General features: G+C 41.9%; 1 protein-coding gene across 9 annotated transcripts in view; it reads right to left on the bottom strand.

Annotated features, from left to right (window-relative positions):
* The window catches only part of WDR33 (WD repeat domain 33), a 96,399-nt gene that overhangs the window by 45,473 nt on the left and 33,831 nt on the right, over positions 1 to 17,095 (bottom strand). For 8 of the 9 annotated variants that reach the window (XM_030575258.1, XM_030575259.1, XM_030575260.1 and 5 more), the window contains one exon: positions 16,664 to 16,761. In XM_030575258.1, the coding sequence (XP_030431118.1) occupies positions 16,664 to 16,761 (98 nt within the window). Of the gene's footprint in view, positions 1 to 8,397; positions 8,784 to 16,663; positions 16,762 to 17,095 lie in introns of those variants that run through there. The other variant, XM_030575265.1, reaches the window with a different exon arrangement.

Below are 17,095 nucleotides of genomic sequence, written 5' to 3'. Positions count from 1 at the left end.
TTTTTTTCTTTAAAAGAAATTGTAGCTTAGATAATAAGAATTGGTTATAATGTGTATTTTGGGTAAGATCTAAGTTATAATTGGACCTGGATACATGCCTGATCCTTTGGGATTGGAAGGGCCTTTTCTTTGATATGATGAGACAAGATTTTCAGTAATCATCATTGTATCTCACGTGTATGTCTGGACGGAGGCCTGAGGCTGGGCACTTTAAGGGAACTGCGGTGTTTGAACTTCTAAGTAAACAGTGAGGTACTATAGAAGCTGTTCTGTGCTGGCTTGGTAAATCTAAGTACTGGAATAACCACCAGCTTCTGGGGTTTGTCTGCCCCGTTTTGTTTGCAGTTTATCCTAATTGAGTGACCTCAGCTGGCTCCCGTGGGCAGCACCGTCACACCTACCTCTCGTAACTCTTGTTCTTCAAGATGTGTCGCAAATGTCCATTCCAACTTAGGCGTGCGAGTGTCCTGAACTCAGCCATCAGAGATTTTTCCCCTACGGGTATCTGTCGGCTCAGCTCTGGTGCCCCCTGGTGTCGCACACTCATAAAGCCAGTATAAGGGGCCCTGTCGAGCCTGTACTCCTCAGTTTCTCCTCTTTCTCCAAGAATGAGGCCAGTGGGTGGGTTTTGGAATGGACATGCGCAATATATCTCAAAGAACAGTTACGAGAGGTAGGTAACTGTTTTTTCTTCTTTTGAGTGCTTGCACATGTCCATTCCAACTTAGGTGACTTGCAAGCAGTAATAACAGAGGTGGGCTCGAAGTTCAAGGACAAGCTGCCTGCAGAATGCTCGGCCAAAGCAGGAGTTTTCTCTAGCTTGCTGTGTGATAAGATAGTGCGTGCAGAAGGTGTGCACTAATGATCAGGTTGCTGCTCCACATATGTCCTGCACTGGAATTTGAGCTACGAAGGCCGATGAAGAGGCTTAGGACCTTGTAGAGCGGGCAGTAAGTTCTGGCAGAGGGGGAACAGCTGCAAAGCCGTAGCATGCTCATATGCAAGAAGTGATCCAGGACGAAATCCTCTGGGCAGAGATGGGAAGCCCTTTCATTCTGTCCGCTATTGCTACAAGAGCTGTGGTGATTTATGGAACGGTCTGGTCCTTTCAATATAAAAAACCAGAGCCCATCTGATGCCCAAGGAATGTAGGTGCTACTCCCCCTAGTTGCATGAGGTTTAGGGTAAAAGACTGGCCGAAAGATTGGTTGGCTGCAGTGAAATACAACCTTTGGAAGGAATTTAGGATGTGCCCGAAGCTGTATCTTGTCCTTAAAGAAAACCGTATAGGGTGGCTCTGCCATAAGGACTCTAAGTTTAGAAACCCTTCTGGCCAAAGTAATCGCCATCAGAAATGCTGTTTTCCATGAAAGATGCAGGAATGACCACACTGCCATTGGTTCAAATGGCGGTCACATTTGAGAGGACGAGGTTCAAATCCCATGTGGAAGTGGTTCCTTCACTTGAGGGAATGCCTTCTCCAGACCTTTGAGGGAATGAACTACCATTTCATGTGAGAACACTGACCTATTATTAGGGTGGAATACTAAGAAAGCTGCCAGGTGGTCTTAAATGGATGAAATGGCTAGGCCCAGTTCTTTCAAAGATAGGTGGTAGTCCAAGATGAGTTGAATCAAAGGTTGCATCGGTGGAACCCCATGACCAGAGGGAAAAATGTTTCCATTTTGCATTGTAAGTTGACCTCATGGAAGCCTTCCTTCTGGCACAGGAGAATTTTCCAGACCTGCTCTGAACAAGCCTGCTCATTGGGATTCAGCCACGAAAATACCATGCCGTAAGATGGAGAGAGCTGAGGTTCGGGTGGAGCAACCAACCACGGTCCTGCGAGATTAGGTCTGCGTACAGCAGAAGCTCGATCGGGGTCTCACAAAACAGGTGAATGAGTGAGATGTACTAATCTTGCCTGGGCTACACTGGTGCTCTCAGGATGACTCGAGCTCAGTCCTGCTTGATCTTTGTCAATGCCTTGAGCACCAACGAAATGGGTGAAAAGGTGTAGAGCAGGCAACGCAACAGCTCAGCAGAAGCGCATCTGTCACTGAGCCTGGCCTGTGGCCCCTCAGAGAGCAGAACTGCTGGCTCTTTCTGTTGGAACATGGGACAAAGAGATCTAGGTGAGGAAACCCCACCTCCGGAAGATGTTCATTGTGACATCCAGATACAGGGATCACTCGTGGTCAGTGCAGAAGGATCTGCTGAGGCTGGAGGGTGAACTGGAGGGTGTATCTGACCTCCACTGTTTTTAAGACCCAATGGTCAGAAATTAACTGTTTCCAAGCCTCAAGGAAGTGGGAAAGAATTGGAAAAAATAGGGGTAACTGGATCATGAGAGCAGAACTGGTATACTGTTCTCAACAAACCCATCAGAATGAATGCTTTGAGGCACCTGAATGGCGAGGGGCCACTTGAGAGGGCCCTGCCGAGGAGGAGGAAGGTGGATGCAGCCAGCACCCAGAGCTTCTATTCCTTTGTCTGCTCTGGTTGCATCTCTGGTGAGAACAGAAATGGACTAACTGCTGAGATCTATATGGTCTCCTGGGCTGAGACTGCAAACCCAGGGATTTTCAGAGTTGCTTTGGTGTCCTTAACACCGAGAAGCCTACTCTCAGTTTGTCCTCAAAAAAAGTGAGGGCCCTTTGAACGGTTGGTCAGGATTCCTGTAAGAGGTCCAGCAACCACAAGCTCCTGCGCATAGTGACTGCTGTGGCCATAGATCTGGCTGCTCAGTCCATGGAGTCAAGGGCTGCCTGAAAGGAGGCTCTGGTAATGGTCTTGCCCTCCTCCACCAGGCCCGAGAACTCCTGCTAGTTCTCCCGGGGAAGCCTATCCTTAAACTTGGTCATCTCTTCCCACATTATAGTCACAGCGACCCAGCAATGCCTGCTGGTTCGCTATGCAGTTGGAGTCCTCCTGTAGCATAGGCCTTCCTTACCCATAAGGTCCATATTTTTTGGCTCCTTTGGCTTTGGAGTCGACCTCGTGTTGCCTTGACAGTCCTCGTTAGCAGCCACTACAACAACAGACCCAGGCAGGGGATGGAAAAATAAAAACACTCATCCCTTGGCTGGCACAAAGTACTTTATCTCAGTTCTCTCAGCCATGGGAGGAATGGATGCTGGGTTTTGTCAGAAAATTCTTTAGTGGGCCCAAAATGGAGCTCTGCAAGAGGAGGGTGACCCTTGCTGGGGCAGTGATTGTCAGAATGCTCAGAAAGCCATCAGATGGTTCCCTAACGACCTCTGCCTGGAGACCCAAGTTAGATGCCACCTGCTTAAGTAAGTCCTGATGGGCTCTCAGATCATCCTGGGAAGAAGATCCTGTAAGCATTAATTTGTCCACTGGTGAGGACAAGGAGGCGGCATGAGCTGCTGTCCCAGAGTCCAGGGGAATGTCCTCCTGGCCAGCTTGCAACTGCTGACAGGTATTGGTACCCGCTTCAGTACCATGACGTGTTGTGGATTTGATACCGCGTCCAGCGTCAACGGCAGGGTTGAGCTCAGGAATGTCTTTGTCCATCCCTGTCATAGCGCTCATCTCCGACATCGCTGAATAGGAGTACCTCGAGCTGGTGCTATGGCCCGGGGGAACCTCTCACCTCCGGTTCCAAAAGGGCCACTGTAATGATGCTGGTCCCCCCGATGTCAGAGATGGGTGCAGGCAGTGATCATGGTGCCAATTCCTTGAGATGACAGACCCTGAATCTGAACCCAAAGACAAGGAAGAACCAGATGACTGAGGTCACCACAGCCTTGCCGATCCTCCCAGTGCCAGGAACTGGTGCCGCGGGGACATTTCCAGTGAGGTAGTAAACGGAGGCTTTCCCCTAGCAGCAGGTCTTGAGGTTGGCCTGAAAGTGGTGGGTTCAAAGCTGCTAGGTAGCACAGGCAGTGCTGCTTCAGGTGCACTGGGGGGCTCAGTACCGGCAGACTTATCAAGTCTTTAGCAGCAGCATATGCCTCTGGGGTCGATGGTACCGCAGTCTTCCGTTCATTACCAGGTCGGGGAGCAACAGTTCACCCCTGGGTGTTTGCAGTGCCAGTGCTGGTAGTAACACTGGAGGCTGCTGCGGTGCCAGTGAGGGAGAGCAGCCCTGCATGGGTCTCGCACTATTCCCATCTGCCCACTCAACCGTCCTCGGTGCTGGGAAACTAGTCTTCTTCCAATGTCTTCTGTGCCTCTTACTGGGCACAGGCAAGGAAAAGTGATGCCACAAGCACTTAGGGGCAGGCGGTGCACTTTGTACAGACGTGGATGTACTCGGTGCAGAGAGTCAGACCTCGGCTCCAAGGTGGGCCTCAGTGCTGTCTCCATGAGGAGGCCTTTTAGTCTTGCGGCTTGGTCCTTTTGTGGACTACGGCTTGAAATTGCAACAGATCTGGCAGCAATCTTTCCCGTGCCCTTCATCCAAACACTTAAAACAACTTAAGTGCGGGTCCCTGGTTGGCATAGGCTTTGCACAGCACTGTTTAAACCCCGGTATAGAGGAGAGATGGACCCCCTTTCCTGACAGAGAAATCGTAGTTGTTACTATAAACTAAGTAATAAAACTATTTACAAAATTCTCAATTAGGAAACCACAAACAAACTTTGCCAAGGCAAAGTGTGTGTGTGTGGGGGGGGGGGGGGGGAAACGACACTCCAGGTGGTAAGAAGGAAATGAGGAGCAAAGGCTCGGTAGGGGCCCTTCATACCAGTACTATGAGTGTGCGACACCAGGGTATGTCAGAGCCAACTGATACCACTAGGGGAAAAATCTCAGGTGGCTGTGCTCAGAGCACTTGCACACCTAAAGTTGGAATGGACATGTGCAAGCACTCTAAGAAGAATATGCTGTTACACACACACACCCCAGGGAGATTACAACAGGAAGATTTCCAGACTCCAAGGTGGGTTCTTCAGTCATTTTGAGAGAGAGAAATAAATTGAAAGCATGATCTCTTCAACCCAAGAACCATTTTGACACAATCCCATTTTGAAAAAAAAACATTTGAAAGGTTTTGGTTTCATTTCACACTGAAAAGAAAAAAAAAAAGTCAGAACTTTGAAAGCTGTCACAAAACAGAATTGTCATCCTCTAGCCAACTCTATTCACAACACAGAATACCGTTTGCATAAATTCTGTCCAAATGAACATTAATACAGTAGCTCAGAACTCATCTTTCCTCTGGCCACAGCCACCTAAATCAAGACACTCTTACTGGACAGTGGCAGATGCAACTACCTATGTCCTTGAGCAAAATGCAATCTTTTTTTTGCTCAAGAAATAGCAGAGTTGTTAGGCATCTTCCCTCCCTTCTATATCAGCTCATCCAGAAAAGGAGTTAAGCACACAGCACCTCTATTCATAGAAAATGAATGATCCAGGTACTTGTCAACTTTGTCCCCTGAAGATACAAAGACGAAATCAAAATCAGTTGTCTTAGCCAAGCCTTGGACAAACCGGAACAAAGGCTACAATCTCTAAAGCAGGGTCACTTATCTCCTGCAGAAATACACTTGGTCTGATGAGTTTCGACTCATATGCGAAAACTAGTGCACATCAAAATGTCAACCCCTTTGATCCCACACAAGCTTTGAGAGGTGCACTGCTGGGGGAGATCCAGAAGTCAATGCTGTCACAGTAACTGACACTGACTACACTGAGACCACAAGCATGGATAGGTTCAATGCCAACATCAAATGTCAAGATTGGCACCAAGTATGAAATAGATTGGGACACTGAGCTTCTTCCATCAGCACCAAAGCTCTGACCTAAGTGACAAAGATGGTACCAATATCTTTGAGTAAAGACAGCTGAACTTGAAATGATTCAGGCACAGAATGAATGATCCAGGTATTTGTCAACTTTGTCCCTCGAAGGTACATGAAGATGCAAATACACACTGTTGCCATCTAGGGTCATCCAGATTGTTTTCTGTTACTGAGCACTAGTGGACTGTGTGAAAGCTTTGATGCAAAGCTGTCTGAAGTGAAGTAGTGCATCAAAAGATTGCTGGTTTTAACTTATCACCTCCTGTACATGGCACTCTGGTAGCTTAATTCAGCGAGAAGTTGGAGACCAGGAACATGACTTAACACATTGAAACCCTGACACAATGAAGCAAATGCAAGCTGTTGAACATCACAGACCACTTCATGGCAGCCAGGTTAGTGGGGCTGATGGATCTGAAGAGTTGCTGGGTCTACGCAGATGGTTGAGGCCAACACTAAGTACCATTTTTCTCACACCTTAGGCTTTCACTTTGAGGACACATCCTAAGCATTCTGGGCCATCTTCAAGGACTGCTCGAGTGGACACTTAAAAGAGACACTTTAGGTGTTTCTGCCATTGTCTAACAAACAGCTCTAGGTGATGTGCCCATACAAGCGTCTCACTCAGAAAATGATGCTCTTCTAAGAACACAATGCAGCACTTATGCCTGTCTATAAGTGACACTTTATGCTACATGTGCATTTCCTGAATTTGCTTCCTTCCTTCCTATTGAGACAAAGACAAAGAGCTTTAAAAGTAAAATAAAATGTTGCAGCAACGAAGAAAGCTTTGACATAAGTAATCAATGAAGTAATTCATGATGTCACATAATGAGATATTGAATGCTAAAAGTCTGAAAAACAAGACTCCTACTGTTCCAACTGCTAAAGCATCTCAGAAAAGCTTAGCGCAAACCTCAAAAGGGGAATGTCCTGCAAAGCTAAAATGAAGCATCAAATGTATGTAAATCAAAACAAAAACTGTGCCTAGGCCCATCAAAAACTGGCTCAACTGAGCACAGAAGCATATGAATACCAAATTGATAGTCTGAACAAAAGCAGAAGAAAAAATACCATGGTCCCAGTTTGTCAGGGCCAACTAATCCAAAAACCACAGAACAGTTTTTTAAAAATATTAAATTTTATTGGGACTGAGGATACACTTCTGTGCAAAACAAGTACAATCAGCAGAGATGGAGCATGAATGGTAATGTGATGCATAGCGCCGACAAAGAAGTCTTTAGCTGACCAAGATCAAGAAAAATCTAATAAGGAAAGTTCTAGAAAGACCTGAGTCAATCTCAATTCATCAGCAAGTTAGAGGTGAGGTAGGGGTGAGAATGGATATTTGCTCAGTTATCAGTGACTCAGAAGGATAAAAATCATAGAGCTCGAATTCCCAGCCTGTCTCATTCTGGAAACGTAATAGCCAAAAGGTAGGATTCCTGTAAAGTTGGCATTTTTGAAGAAATATACACAAATATTATTTAAACACCTCTGCAGAATATGTGTGGGTAAATTGTTAATGTTACCTTAAGAATCTTAACTTGCCATTTCTAACCCTCTTTAAATATATAACCTTCATGTGATTTTTATAGTTAATTTATACCAGAAGCTGTATTTATTCACCTACTTTTCCCAATAGGATTGGGGATCATGTCATCAACCAAGTTTTATATCTTTATACTACTGGGGGGTGGGGGTGGGTGGCGGGAAGAGAGAAGAGGGGTGTCCTGGAGTTTTCTTGTACTTCTCAAAAGGAACAAACTGCTTATGAATATTTTATGCTACAAAGTAGCCTGGACGTATCAGATAGGAGCTAAAAATCCAAAAAAGTGAATATATATTATAAATACAACAAGAATAACTACAGCATATAGTTTTCATACTGAAAGACTGTGGCTCTTTTAGTACTTAAATTTTAAAAACAAAAGTACTTTCCCTCTTATGAATTATCAAACTAATGCTGAATAACTACAACAAAACATTTATTAAAGGATAGCCATGTCTTCCAAACAGGGTCAATCATAAGACTTAAGTCACATATGTAATAGCCTTTTTATACACAGATCCAATTAGGGTTGCCAGCTCCCCAGGAATTAATGCTTATGTCATGTGATGAAACCTCCAGGAATACATCCAACCAGAACTGACAATCCTAGATCCAATGTGTTGTGCATTAAACATCTGCTGGAACACTGGACAGGCCCATCATTATATAGCTTAAATGACAACTGGATAATACTTTTAGTTTAAATACAAAAAAAATATGTAAGTAAATAAAACTTAAGTAGATACTATGTAAATTTTACATAGTGCAGCATAACTAGGATACATAGAATGACAGAATTGAAGGCTTTTCAGCTATTCAGTTTCTTTACTGCATGATCTACCATTGTCAATCCTGGAGTGTGTGAAAATCTATATAGCAGCCATCTGAAGTGTGTCTATAGAAACAGAATAGGAGTACTTGTGGCACCTTAGAGACTAACAAACTTGTTGTAGCATAAGCTTTCATGGGCTACAGCTCACTTCATTGGATGCATGTAGTGGGACTACATGCATCCAATGAAGTGAGCTGTAGCCCACGAAAGCTTATGCTACAACAAATTTGTTAGTCTCTAAGGTGCCACAAGTACTCCTATTCTTTTTGCGGATACAGACTAACATAGCTACTACTCTGAAACCTACAGAAACAGAGCAATTCTAGAGAAAAATGTTTATAGAATGTTTCCAGAGAAGACTCCCCCAAACTAGATCAATCTTCCAAAGAAATTCCAGACATTTTAAAATGGAATTATATAGAAAGCTTCCAAAAGGTGTAAGATTTAAAACAAATTCATTCCCGAAAATCTTCTGGAATGCTGAATTTGATCTTCATCTGGACTAGTCACAGCAGCTATCTGTATTTGGGAGCAGAATTTACATATAGGATACAGGGTAACATACTTTTCAGTCCCCTAACTGGGTTTCCCTTGTGTGTGTTGCCAAAAGGAGAAATAAAAATATTTCTGAAAGGAAAGAAAACATAAGACTTCAGTAGTAGCTTACACAGTAGTTACTACAAAAATGAGCAATTAAAATAAAAACAAAAGCACTTAAGAACTAAGAGAATCTTGTTCCGTATTGGTAGGTGAATCGGGTGTTGAGAGGAGACACTATGATCAAGAGTCGGAATGCATCATTTTAAAAGCAAATCAGTCTCCCTAAAATATATAATTTCAGTTTAGAAGTTCCTTCACTGGAGGTTTTCAAAAAGAGGCCAGACAGACATGTCTTGGATGGTTTAGACACAACAAATCCTGCATCTGGGCAGAGGGGTAGTCTAGATGATCCTTGCAGTCCTCTTCTAACCTTATGATTCTACGTTGATCCTTATTTTTGTGATAATTAGCAGAATATCTGTATTGGCTAGCAATTCAATGAGGCTGGACTGATTATTTTATTAAAACTACAGAAGTGTTCTCTGGCTTACCTTCTGAACCAAAATGCTAAAAAGATGGGTCACAAGAACAGTGGAAATACATTTTTAATAGAAACAAGCCAGTAAAACCACCAGAACTTCAAGATCCTATCTCAGTACCACAATCAGCTGAGGCTGTAAATAAACAAACAGCCGCACAAGAACATCTGCATTCTAGAGCAGAGGTCCTCAAACTGTGGGGTGCGCTTCACCTGGTGGGGCATGGAAGAACATTCAGGGAGGGCACAGCTGGGGCCTGAGCCATCCCCCATTGGAGGTGGAGAGGGAGCGCCATCCAGCACCGCTCCTGGAGCTGTTGGCCCGTGCCTGGAGCCCTGGCTGCTGCCCCAGTGCCCGGACTCCAGCTATGGCCCCAGTCTCGGCTCCCTTAGTCCTGTCCCTGGCCCCCTTCCAGAGCCGTGGCTCTGCTTCCCAGTTGTTCAAAATTTCCATTTAACTGTAGGAGCTGAACCACCAATTAAGTCTTTTGAAATTTGGACAAAGGGCATACTGAGAGTTTATTTACACTTACAGCAGTGCAGCTTGCAGCACTTAGTGAAGACACTACCTCTGCCAAAAGGAGTTTCCATCAGCGTAGATATTCCACCTCCCCAAGAGGCATTAGCTATGTTGATGGACAAAGCCTACCATCGACATAGCACTGTCTACACCGGGGGTTAGGTCAATATAACTAGGTCAACTCAGGGCTGTGGATTTTCTAGCACTCATAAGATAGGTAAGTACTTTTCTTATGTAGCAGAATCACAGAGGAGTAGACTGAAGTGCACAGATATTAGAAGGTTTGTCCAAAGCTACATAGCAAGTCAGTGCAGAACTGGGAACAAAACTCAAGAATCATTGTTCCCAACCCCCTCCCAAGTAGTAGACTGCATTTCCTCCAAAAGCCAATAAGGAATGCTGCTGCTCTGTTGGGGAAATAAAACCAATCACATAAATGAAAAAAGTCTTTCCAAAATTAAACTGTAAAAAGGATCAAAAACTTGGAGCTTCATTCTAAGAGATTTTACAACCCAAAGCAGATCCAGAAGCAGAAAATATTGACTGGAAAAAGCTGAGTTCTTCAGAGTTGTTTCAATAGGACTACTTATGGAATGAGGTGTTACTCAACAAAAGGGCAGCAGACCCAGCCTCTTATTGTTTCCAAACTTGTAGTAACGTTTTCATATGCTCGCATTTTATCACTACTGCACTGAGTTCCAGTACACACACGTGTTTTGGGGGGGGTTTTTGGGTATGGAATCGGAGCTTGCAGATTACTTTCTTATGCCTGATTCGGAAATTCAACTTCTCCCCCAGTCAAAGCAAAGGCATTAAAGATATGAGCAAAAGACATTTCCTTATAGTAATTTATATACTTGGAAGAAACCATAGTGACTTATAAACTCTGAATAATCATACTAGAACATAGTTTCTTTTAAACTATGGTGGCTTATAATCACTCAAGTTACTATATGAAAAAGCCTTTGGCTAATACCTTGCCTTGGCAGGGAGAAAAATTGAATTTATCATTCTATTTCATAGACGGATACAGGAGAGAAATCTAAGAATACACATCCCCTTTTAAACTTTCCCTATCAATCCCTACATCACTGGCTTTCTGCATAAGACAGCTTTCAGAAGACTTATTTTAAACCAGGTAACCTCAAGAATCCTTGGAATACATCACTAGCCTGGGACAATGGTACCTGGAATGTGAACCTTCACCTCTCCCAAACAGCTATTCATAAACACAGGGGGGAAATATAAGTATACGCAGAATGATAATCAGAAGTTCTTGCTCTGAGACGGGGTGGCCAACCTGTGGCTCCAGAACCACATGAAGCTCTTCAGAAGTTAACATGAAGCTTCTTATATAGGCACCAACTCCGGGGCTGGAGCTACAGACGTCAACTTTCCAATGTGCCAGAGGGTGTTCACTGCTCAGGCCCTGCCCCCATTCCATCCTGCCTCTTCCCCTGTTATGCCCTCACTCCTCCCACTCCCCTGCAGAGCCTCCTGCATGTCACAGCTGATTGGGAGGTGAGGGGAAGGCACTGATTGGCGGGGCTGCTGGTGGGTGGGAGGCGCTGGGAGCCAGGGGTGAGGAGCTCATGGGGGGCTGCTGACATATTATTTTGGCTCTTTGGCAAATGTACATTGGTAAATTCTGTCTCTTTCTCAGGGTCAGGTTGGCCACCCCTGCTCTAAGACAATTAGACAGTATTAACACAGGTTAGGTGTGCCAGGAGACTCTGAAAGCAGACGAAGATTTGAAGAATCTGTTACTGCAAATTTTATGGTGATATTGAATACAAGATTCACCAAGACCTGGCATAATAAAACACTATGAAAGCCTTTTTTTAAAAAAAATTTAGGAAAGCACAACATAGTAAGTCTGCATTTCAGCTATACACACAATCTTCTTGGATCTTTGTTAAAGTGCATCTTATTACAATGCTTTTTCATGACTCACCACTTCTGGGAAGGGTGCCTGACAGATCTGCAACTTTAGGAGCTGGATATTTTCTACATATTACAGTACTGCATTGCAACTGCTATCAAAAAGTGAAATATGAAAAAGTTAAGTGTAGTGAATATGATTAAAATTAAGTTTAAAAAAAACCTAACTTTGAAATGAGAATTGCTATTCTGTTTGAATGTTGAATTCTGATGAACCTTGTTACTAAGATAAGCTTTGGAACATATTTGCAGCGGTATGTATGAAGTGCATATATACATTTCTCAGGCCAACACTTATGGGACTACTTATATCAAAAGTAGTGAGACCCAAGCAGAAAACAACCCAGAATCAAACACAGCAAGGTGAATCAATTTTTAATATAGTACAAAGGCAAAAGTGCTCAATATATTGTCTAGTTCATTCTGGATATGAATGATAGCTCTGAAAGCTTTAGACCAATGGAAAAGTTTTATTTTTCTTGTCTGCTTGTGGCTTTAAGGATAAAAAGTTTAGGTTCAAAAAAAATGACTGCATCCCCCAGTGCACAATTCATCCAATTCTGGATAGCAGTCTCTGGGCATTCCTGATAGGTTTTAGGTCAACTGCATTTTAGGGGTCTCTCTCCAAAGTCCCTGTAACTGTATAATCTTGCTTAAAGAGAACTAGAATAAGAGGTTGATGAAAGTACTCAAAGCTACTGCTTGTATTCATTATTTAAAATAGTATGGTATGTTCTGGAAACGTAAGTGCAAAGCCAAGCAATAGTCACCCAGGATATTCTGAGTCTTCTTTGGATCAAAGACCAGTAATTTAACTGGCCAACATATTTAGTAACAGACCTGGACTTCAGCTCTTTCCAATGTTTGCAACTTACAATTTCTTCCTGTTATATTACATAACTAATAATGTATGTATTTTATCCAATAGATATAATGGGCCAACTCTCTCTCAAGTACACAAGCACAATCCCACTGATTTCAATAGGTAGAAAAAGGAAGAAAATGTGGCCTAATATAAACTTTAATATTACTATCAATTGTATTATATACGAAAGCTCTCTCTTTCAAGTAGACAATTATAACTAGTATATTTAAGAAAAATGGTGTATCCTAACCTATGATTTCTGTTCATACTGTTGTGTGTAATTTAGAATAGCATGTTTACTGCAAATGGGATTTAAACATCTTCCTGGCCCCATTAGCTTGAGCCCAACATCCTGGGATTCAAGACCTCTCAGTAAAGTCAATGGCTAGCTGCCTTAGTCTCCTAGAAAATAAAACACCACCAGAAGTTTATTGCTTATAATTTTTGCACACCCATTTCAGATGGAACAAGTGTTCCTACAAAAATGTGAACACGTAAGCTGTCACAGAGAAAAGAGGTGTTAGAAGCACAAATCCTTGATTTGTGAGTCTTATAAACAAAACCTTTAGACCAAAGACTTTCTGTTTCACCTGCCCTAACAGAAAGGCCTTTAGAAAGGCCTAAAAAAGTGCTCTCATGTAAGACTTAATTTATTGACTTTCCATACAATTTCTTTCCCCACTTAATTATCAAAAACTGTATAAAACTGTTTATATATAAACAAGGGCTTGACTCCAATCCAGTCTATTTTAACTTTCTACTTGATCTTGTCATGTTTTCATATTGACAAATTTGTAACATTGCAACTATTACTAAGGTGAAATGCTGTTTGTACCACTGTTCTTATTTCAAGTTCTTTCCAATATGAAAGTCTCCTTCAAGATAAATTTCTTATCAGTGACATACAAAGCAAAAAAGGAGCTTTTGTCCTTTTTACCTCTTTATGATGTAGATTAGAATATAAACTTGAAACTACTTTTAGAAACCAAATGAGTTTTGAATGTTAAAAAATAGGTTAAGTCTTGTCAGCCCTGAAAGACTACAGTAATTGAAGAAATGGCAAGACAATGACATCAAAAGAATGAAAGCTGAGCAATTGAGGCTAAAAGGATTGAGTCAGGCTTTTTTCTTTAATTCAGTCCTTTTTACAACTTAAAGCAAAATAAGGCAAAGCCGTCACCCTAACTTTTACATTTGTGTTTTTCCATTTGACAACTGCTAATTGCCCCCCATGTTTCTAATGAAACCAAAAGAATAATGGTTCTTTGACTACCTTCAGTGATGACACAACATCTTTCTCTGGAATTCCTCAAACCCCGTCTCCGCATCTCTCTCTCTCTCTCTCTCTCCTTCCCTCCCGCAACTGAAGGTCAGTCCATCAGCACCACTCTCAACCTGGCTAGAATTGTTCCCAAAGAGCAATGTCAAGCATTTCCTTCCCTAGTGGAGATGAAGAAACTTGGTCACTTCTCCAGTGAGCAAAAGCATTAAGTCAATAGAGTATCATTCTCTGATACCAGAGATGAGTCTGACTTCGCTGTACTCTCTGGCCCTGCTAATCTAGAAGCAAACTAGAAATGTGCTACAGCAGCATGGTAGTGCATTGCGCAAGTTCCTCAGGCTGGTTTTGAAATAGTTGGATTAGCTTGTTGCTGCAGAATCAGCAGGAAGAACTTGTTATTGATATTTGGTCTCAGAGAATGGATTTGTTATGTACAATCTGATGATAAAGTGTTGGGAGTCTATTTTTTAAAACCTGATATTCATAAGCTGGAGGATAGTCTAATATTTTAAGAATCAAATTTTGGGCCTAAACTACATCAGAGCATTCCTTAATTGTGTTGACCTTCAATGGCATTAGTATTAACCAGAATACTTGAAGAACGGTTTGTGTGAGAACGGAAAGTATACTATCATTCTTGATCAAATAGTATATACAGACATAACCGGACAGGTCAAAGTATGAGAGGTGTATTGATATCAGTTAGTCTTAATTAAATCCTTTTAGGATTCTAATTTGCATACAGACCTCTGCAACTTTACTTGCTGAAAACTTTTAAAAGATTTGTATTCACTTAAGACAACCACCATTGTAGGGGGATGTGTATGCTTTAAAATCTGTACTTGATTGCCTGGAAAATTTTCAATCATCCTAAATTACACTTTAAGACTTCAATATCAGAAGATAAAGGAAGGTTTGGAGCAAGAAAGCCCATATTACATCTCTCTCTACTGAGGACATGTAACAGGCTCTCATATAGTTTCTTTAATCCGCTATACAGCGCAGGGCCCTAGAAAAATCCAGCTTGCACTCCTGAATTAAGAGATCACATTTTCCACCACTTTTAGAAAAGTTTTTTGTTCCGCAAGCAAAAGTAAAGGTTCTCTCAAGAATCCATGTGCTCTGTTATGTCAGGTGGTAAAGATCTGACAATACTGCTGATTCACAAAGTCAGTAAAAAAGGAGTGTATCGTACATACACTACACAAACAGTGACGGTACAAGCCCTATTCTCTTTATACAACTGTTTTGCTACATATAAATATGACGGATTTCACTTTGACAATTTTACAGTGCATTTAAAAATGAAACTATCTAGAATGTACACACAATCCCAATCTTGGAGTAAATGAAACAGAAGGAAATACAGTACAAGTATCATTATATACTGGCCTGAAATTCTTAAATCATTTGTTCCCTTGGCCTACGAGACCTCTATGCAGAAGAACATAGACCACAGATGATAGGGAAAAGTAGTGAAATTAATGCAAGACCTACACACTGGACTGAACTCTGCACAGATGCAATTGCTCCTCCCTTATACAATCCAATTGAATAGTTGATGTGATTGCATGGAAAAGACATCAGTACAGAATTTGATCTTTTGTACAGCAGACAGCACAATGGTCGCCACCCTGATTGGTGCCTCTAGAGATAACTATAATACCAACAATATGGCCTAGCAATCTGTTTGTCAACTCCTAAAAGGAACAGAAACTCCTGCAGTGATGTTTCTGATGGAAAAATCATGAAAGCAAGACTATATTAAAATACTAGGCTTCAACAGTAGTGAGGTTCAAAGGGATAATATAACAGTAAAAATCAGAATAGAGTCCAAGAGAAGCAGAGAATATTCTCTGGTAAAATGATGCAAGTCCAAATGTGATATATAAGTCTTTTAAAACCTCTGCATTGGCAAATGTCAAATGAGTTCAGACAGCTAAGCCAAGAGTTCCAGTGTTTTGTTAAAGTCATCTTCCTTGCAGACAGTCTGCATGCCAACATCCCATTCATATCTCGTGACATGACAGCAGTGTTAATACAGCCCTTAATGATATTTCATCCTGTTACGTATACTATATCACACTGGTCCAATATATGAACATTAGCAGATGAACTCGGAAAATTAAGTGGCATCTTCAGAAAGAAAGGAATAGTTTATATAGGCTATTGCTACGAAACAAGGTTGCAGAAAAAGACATAGAAAGCTCCTGAACTGTATCTACTGGACAGGATTCAGAAGTGTCCTCTCACAGATGCTACTACTGAACTGAGAAGCCAAGACATTTAACATGTGCAGTGTGTGGTGTGATCAAAACTTAGTGTTTTTTGTTCATCTAGTTATGTTCCACACAGATAAAGAGTAACTGACTTGCCTTAGAATAAATTAGAGTCAAGTGAGTGTTTTCAAAGTTACTTCCCTGAAAAACAGCACATTCTGCATGATAATGTGTATACTCTGGAGCAAATGTCTCAGTTACTAAGCACTGATGAAAGATTAGGACTATATTTGCCTTCCTAACAGCTGCTTCTGCCAACACCAGGATTAGGAAAGCATCTTTATACCAAACTCCAAAATCTAAAAAGAGAGTTTAAACAGGTGATAAACATGGGTACTGTAAATCTGAAAAGCTGTCTGGACACTGGGAGATATGAGAAACAGTGGCCAACTGAAGTATCCATTTTCCTAGTGGTATTATCTGTTTGGAGGATGTCATAGGAAAAATGGAGACAAGCTGATATTTCTGTATTGTGAACACTTAATTACAAAAAGGTTTTCCCCCTCTTGAAATATCCCAATCAGTACTATTTGCACACATACCTCGAAGAATTCTCTCCTCATGGCAACGTAGAAAGTCCCAGATTCTAACAGTGCCGTCGTCAGAGCATGTAGCAAATTTATTATCCGTGGGTGAGAAACTGTTACATGAAGACACACAGCAGGGGAAAGAAGTCAGCATTTAACAGGATATCTATGCTTCGCAGACAGGGCAAAATTAAATTGTAAGGTGTTAGACATTGAAAGAAGCATTTGAATATAAGGGCCACTAATTAAACATACATAGTGTCTGCCATTTGACACATTTCCATCAGAAGACTTTGAATTTAGTTTAAGATTTAATTCTGCATTTTGATCCCCAGTCAAGTGGGAAAATCCAGAATTTATATTTAGCACTATCCTACCTATGACTGTATAATGCAGCACCTTCTCTGTGAGACCAGCAGCAACACGAAACTGACTTAATAGCAACTG

This window comes from Gopherus evgoodei, chromosome 9 (genome assembly GCF_007399415.2).
Source record: "Gopherus evgoodei ecotype Sinaloan lineage chromosome 9, rGopEvg1_v1.p, whole genome shotgun sequence".
NCBI classification, from domain to species: Eukaryota; Metazoa; Chordata; order Testudines; family Testudinidae; genus Gopherus; species Gopherus evgoodei.
The sequence above is the reverse complement of the archived record's forward strand: the minus strand, read 5'-3'. Positions and strand labels throughout refer to the sequence as shown.